Raw genomic sequence first — 6,904 nt, forward strand, 5'->3', positions numbered from 1 at the left:
AAATAAATGTATTTCAGAAATGTTCATATACACATCACACATCGCTCATAACTTATCAGTGTAAACAATGTATTTGTTTAAGGCAGAAAACAATGAGCTCATTGAAGTCATGAATACATGTTATTATCAAATGCTTAGGAAATATAGAAAATGTATTAATTAGAACTTTGTGGTGATGAGAACTTCATAATTGTCATAAAAATAATGTCACAATGCAAACAGTCTCAAAATCAGCTGCATTTTCAGAATGCAGTGTATTATTTTCTTTTCTGATTTGGAGATTTAAATATATTTCATTCTATAATAATGAATATTATTTTTGACAAAGTTTTGAATTGGCTGTAATTAGAGTTCAACTCAAGTTTTTCTATTTTGTTTTAAACTTGTTCTGTGGATGACGAGCAATAACTTATAGCACCAGATATCTGTTTTTTTTCAGACTGAAATGTATTTCTTTTTGCCTCTACACTCTTTAAAATAAATATTAGAGATATTTCGTTCATGTTTTCATAGAAGAACAATAGTGATTGGGCTTTTAAATTCTTGTTCTGATTTAGATTTTCGGATCTCAGAGATCTAGATGGATTATAATGCCAGCACACTAGAAAGAAAAGAAGGGGCAGGAAAGTGTAATGCCTTAAAAACACGTAACAGGGTCTTATAGATCATTGGGTTACACTTTATTTTAAGGTGTCATTGTGACAGTGTAATTATATATTTAAGTACTGAGTAATATTAATGAACTACATGTACTTACTATAGGGTTAGGGTAGGATTAGGGTTTGGTTGAGCGTTAGTTGCATGTAATTATGCATAATTTACTGTTATTACTATGGTAAGTACATATGTAACAAGGACACTGTAAAATAAAGTGTTACTGATAATTCTATCTCGAACCGGCAACTGTTTCAGAGTAATTGACTAAAATGTCTAGGCTGACTTGACTGAATAATACAGCTTGCTTCTTTTTACTGTGAAGCTGCTTTGCCACCTTTTCTATTGTATAAAGCACTATAAAGACAAAGGTGACTTTACTCTGAACAACAGTTTTAAAGTGTGAAGATGACCAAAAACCATTTCTCTGTGTGCTATCAAACTCTAGTCTCTATGGCCCTGTACAGATGGACGGGAGAGTCTATTGTGAGAGAACAATGTGTCTCAAATAGAAGCATTAGCGCTTGTCCTTTTACGGCCTTCCTCTGTGTGTTTGGCACCATCCCGGGACAGAGGGGGGCCGGCCTCACCTGCTGGTGGAGGATAAAGGCTGGTCCCGTTCCCCAGTCCTGCACCCAGCGTGTGTCCCAGCCTGTCTCTGTCTCTGTCTCTGTCTCCGGGAACATCAGCATGGCCCCCAAGAAGAAGGAAGAGCCCAAGCCAGTAGCGGCCCCCAAGCCCCCGGAGCCCGAGCCGCCCAAGGTGCCGGACTTCAACGCCGCAGAAGTCCAGGTACCAACCACACATCTCTACACACCGATCGCTCAGATGCCAAACAACTCACTCATTCTGACAGTTTATCGAACGGGTTTGCATTTTCATTCCTATCAAACTGAATATGGTGTCTAGTTTGGTTTGCGCTGAGGATTCGTTTACACGACAGCGATATGCTTACAACGGAGACGTTTGATGACAGATGACACCATTATCAAAACGATCCTCATTCACATGGATCCGCGAAAACAACTTAAAATGCTGTATTCTGCTGCCAGACCAGTAGATGGCGATGAAACACTATAGACTGAACACGTAACACGCATGTGCATGACGTCATCGTCTTCACAGATTCACGTTTTTGTTGTTTACATGGAGAGCGTTTTCAAAAATGTGCACTTTGAAATCCGTTTTCAAAAGTTTGTGTTTTCAGGCGCCCAAAGCGCCGCTGTCGTGTAAACGAACGGCCAAAACGCATAAAGTTTTACATTTTTATTTAAAAACGGTGTCGTGTAAACGGCTTATCACTCTTCTGTTTCCCGATTAACTATGGTGAGAAACATGAAAATGATCGCTATCGTTCCTGCCGCTTCTGATCTACTGTAAGACTTTCTCTTCATAGATCTGAGTTTTAGGAGCTGTTTACACAACACCGTTTTCAACTATAAATGTAAAACTTTGTATGCGTTTTGGCCGTTCGTTTACACACAACTATGTTTCGGGGGCCTGAAAATGCAAAGTTTTGAAAACGGGTTTCAAAGTGCATGTTCAGTCTATTGTGTTTCATCGCCATCTACTGGTCTGGCAGCAGAATACAGCAGTTTTAGTCGTTTTCGCGGATCTGTGTGAACGGGGATCGTTTTGATAATGGTGTCGTCTGTACGCGGAAAACTCAAAGGAAATACTTCTCCGTTTTAAGCATATCGTTGTCGTGTAAACAAACCCTAACTCATTCTACATTGGGGAGGACAAAAGTTTCCCAGAGGACAAATGTTGCCTTCTCACATTGATAACCTCACGTTTCTTTATTGTCCATGCACTATTTGAAGAACAGGGGGTAGTGCGTCCAAAAGCACAGCCTGCTGCTGAGTGATGGATGAATTCCTTTGGCTGAGCGTCTATAAATGATCCATCCAGCTGTATTTGGCCGTGTGTTGTGTACATATTTGTTTAATCTGCAGAGCTCAGAATAAGACTTGAGAAGCCATTTGTCTTGTTACATCAGAGAACCTCTTTCCCACACCCAAAATGTTTTAGCAACTCGCATTAGTTACACATATTTAAGCATTTAAATACAATGTTCTCAAACATATCATCTGTAAAACCCAATGGCTTTCTGTGCAGGTCGAGGGATATTTAGTTTTTGCCAGTCAAATGGTGGAAATTTTGACGAGAGTTTCCGACAACAAAAGAGATTTGAGTGGTCAACATCGCCACTCTACACCACATTTCCATAGTCTGAAATGTTGAGGTTGAGAAGCCATAATATATGTTCCTACCCACTGAGGTTTGGGCCACACAATGTGATTTTGATTACGCCGGCCCAGACTGGACCACCCAAACTCAACAGCGTTGAGAATTCTCAAGCAGCTTCACATCCATATACAGCTTTAGTCAAGGACATCAAGCAAGCGTGTCAATCGACTAGAATACATTTGTAATGAGCTCTGATTCCTGAGAATAATCATTTACAGTATAATTTCCTGCATCCAGTGGCATTGTGTCCGTGATTGGTTGTGCCTCAGTGGGCTTTAACGTTACTCAGTGAATTCAGACAAATCAGATACAATGGCTTTTAATGGCAGCGGAGATTAAGATTTAAATCTTTTCAATTATGTCTGGCAGGAGCGAATACAAAAGTACACCTTTGACTCTGTACTTGCAGTGTTAGGTCGTAATATCCTAACTGTGGGCTCATCTTTTGGCATGTTCCCATTTCCTAAGGCCGTAAAGAGCATCAGTGTCATGTGTTGGCGGTCTTCAATCACTGCTAACCCTGACGTATAACTGTTTGACAGAAGCGGTGTCGGGTGAACGGCCACAGGGCCACACGCTCCTTCTGGACCAAGGCTGCTCATAAATTATTTTGGACAATGAGTCACAGGACAAACGGGACTGAGCTTGAGTTACCAGAGACATCTGACAGCCGTGTCCTGAAGGACAAATACCAGCGAGCTTTAATAATCACATCTCCAACATCGAACCCCCTGAGAACCTTCAGTTATCGATCACACTTCAGACGTTTGAATGATTGCTTGTTGTTTGATTTGTGTTTTTCTTTCTTGGCAGCTTGAGTTCACTGCTGAGCAGATTGAGGGTAAGTCAGATGTTTGTATGCATTATGTTTGCACAAGTAAAAATGTTACATTTATTTAATGCATCTCGTTTAGGCATGTTGCTGATTCAGAATATCGACAAGAAAAAAAAAAACAATTTTATGAAATTTAATTCAAAATATATTCTCTCAACTCTAACAAGTCTCTTTCGAGTTTTTTTTTTTTTCTTTTAAAGGATGTTTAAATATTTTAAATGGGGGAAAAAGACTAAATATTGAATAATGAAACTATGTTTTGACATAATCAGAATAATTGCTGTAACAATCAATGCAAACAGTCAGAGAGCTATAGAGCTCTATTAAAAAGTTATAGAAGTTTGAGCAAATGTACTGAACATTTATACAAAATATATATTTTACGAAATAATTTGGCCTGTAAAACTGCTTGAAAATCAAAGCCGTATGTCTAACCAAGTTGTGTTCCAAATTTGATGTTAATATCCACTCGAATTTTTAAAGTACCATTTTCATGATAAAGCAATGACCATTTTCAACAGTTTTCACAGGTATCACATATTTTCATAACCATCATAAATTAGGTCTCATTTGAAACACTCAAGATTCATGCCAAGTGTCCCGTGTGCTGGAGAAACTGATCATGTCCCACTGTGTTTCCCCCGGCAGATTTCAAGGATGCGTTTCAGCTGTTTGACAGGACACCAACCAATGAGATGAAGATCACCTTCGCTCAGTGCGGAGACCTGATCCGGGCCCTGGGCCAGAACCCCACCAACGCTGAGGTGATGTACGTCTTAGGCAAACCCAAAGCTGAAGGTGAGACCCTGACCCCATGAGAACAGCAGCCTGACTGTCCACACCTGGCCCTGCCAAACACATCTGGCTGTTTCCTTGTCAGATATGCAGGTGAAGATGCTGGATTTCGACCAGTTCCTGCCCATGCATCAGCACATCTGCAAGGCCAAAGACCGCGGCACCTTTGAGGACTTCGTCGAGGGCCTGAGGGTGTTCGACAAAGAGGGAAACGGGACCGTGATGGGCGCTGAACTCAGACACGTCCTCGCCACTCTGGGTGAGCTTCATTATAACCATTAAAGACCGCACGATTGAACTGTCTTCTGGAGAAGCAGAGTCCTCTAGCAGCTGCAAAGTTCAATGTTATGGACTGACACTCTGCAACAGAGTGTTATTGTTTATAGGCTACTTCATTCATAGAAAGTTTCAGATGAACATTCTTCTAACGTTTTTTAAATGTAACAACTTGTTTTTCGGAACGTTCAGAGAACATTCAAAAGTAACGTTCCGATAATGTTTGAAGAATGATGAAACGGAATGTTCACTTAACGTTCACATAATCAAGAGAAACGTTTCTAAAACATTTAAAAATATTGGCGTTTTGAACGTTCGGAGAACATTCAGAAATAATGTTTTTTTTAACTTAATGTTGGCAAAACAACATAGTTCTGTGAGATGGGTTTTAGCCTTTGCATTAGGTTTCATCTCACTTTTATTCAACAAAATATTTTCTTGTCTTATTAACAATAAATTTGTCAAAGCAAACTGTGCAAGATATTAAGAGTTGTTTTCAGAGATTTTTATTCAATCAAATGGCCATTGACAATTTTAATCATTCAAAATCATTCTTAATATTTTGATTCTCAGTGTAAACAATAGAGATCACACTGTAAATAATGATTTTAAATAAAACAAAGATTATTGGAGTACTTTTTTAATATTAGAAAATATATATTTTTTAATATTAGAAAATAATATTAAATTTTTTTCTACTTCAAAGTTTCACATTTAATTTAATTTACATGCATTTCTTTGTTAAATGTGCTAGCATCTCTCTGTTGTGTGTGTCCAGGAGAGAAGATGAAGGAAGATGAGGTGGAGCAGCTGATGGCTGGACAGGAGGATGCCAACGGCTGTATAAACTACGAAGGTCAGCTTCTACACACTCTACACACTCTTACAAAAATGCATGTTACTTTATAGATCAACATCTGTTATCAGAAGAGCGATAACATCACAGTTTATGTCTATGAATGTAGTAAAAGTGAAAATGAGAACAAAAACTATATTTCTATCTCTAATCAAAATAAGATTGTTCTCCTCGCCTCTAGATGGCAGTGTTGACCCATCTACTACAAGATTTTCTATGAAACTCAAGGATGACTTTGGATGTGTCTAAATTGTTCTCCCCTTAAATGAAAACTATGCTTACATGACTGAAGCAGAAAATAGAAATAGCAACACTGGGTTCAGAATAGTGTAGACTAAACATGCATTAGCACAGGATATTGATTTAGATCTCGTCTTTTTCCCCACAGCTTTTGTAAAGCACATCATGGCTGGCTGAACAGGTATGAGGAATCACCCGTTTCAACTTCATCTCGAATGCATTTCTGTTAAGTTTAGTTGAGTTTAATTCAAGTCACTTCACCCTGTAAAGCCCGTAGAGTCCCGTGTGCATAGTCAGTATTAATGTTGATTGTAGATTTTTCCCACTATTTTTCAGATGATCAAGACACTTCAATTGAGGATCCAGAATAATGCCAATGTTATTTCGTCGCTGTTCTTTTGTAAATGAAAGGCCATGCAGGAGCTTTCCTCTGTGGATCTACTGTCTGTCTCTCAAACGCTTCTTTTGTACGGCTCCTCCGTCTGTTGTGCCCAAACACATCACGCCTGTTCTTTCTGTGAATACAAACTCGTTTATTAAATGTCATGTTTGGTTTAAACTCTCTGTCTCTGAATCCTTTTCATCTGTATTGTTCATCACTTGTACTGAATGTCTGTGCTGTGGAAGTAATGAAATGGGTTGCTTTGATATTATTTTATTAGTTTTTCTCAATATTTGGCTCAATTCTCGAATGAGACTTTTTTTTCTCTCTGAAAACAACAAGTTCAGATCTCTGAACAATTAGTTTCTTGTTCACATCAGATTTTAATGTATTATTTAAGCAAATTGCATGTGTTTTGGCAAGAGTAAGTACATTTGTCTATAATGTGTACAGTAACGAAACGCACATGACTTGATGATCAAAACTGATGATTCTCAATGAAATTGTCAAACTCTTCACAACTTCTAAATATTCTTTCATCATGTGAGACATCACATGCAAAATTATACATTCAGTTATCATAATATGTCAGGCATGTATATTCCATAATTATCTG

General features: G+C 38.4%; 1 protein-coding gene across 1 annotated transcript; it reads left to right on the plus strand.

Moving 5' to 3' along the window:
• Positions 1-1,266: 1,266 nt before the first annotated feature.
• myl13 (myosin, light chain 13) lies at positions 1,267-6,465 on the plus strand. The gene is made up of 7 exons (XM_084411247.1): positions 1,267-1,446; positions 3,718-3,745; positions 4,388-4,537; positions 4,620-4,793; positions 5,589-5,666; positions 6,055-6,087; positions 6,243-6,465. Exons 1-6 carry the CDS (start codon positions 1,345-1,347, stop codon positions 6,081-6,083), a joined length of 561 nt encoding a protein of 186 aa, XP_084267373.1. The 5' UTR covers positions 1,267-1,344; the 3' UTR covers positions 6,084-6,087; positions 6,243-6,465.
• Positions 6,466-6,904: the final 439 nt, after the last annotated feature.

Source organism: Rutilus rutilus (genome assembly GCF_951802725.1).
Source record: "Rutilus rutilus genome assembly, chromosome: 6".
Lineage (NCBI taxonomy): Eukaryota > Metazoa > Chordata > Actinopteri > Cypriniformes > Leuciscidae > Rutilus > Rutilus rutilus.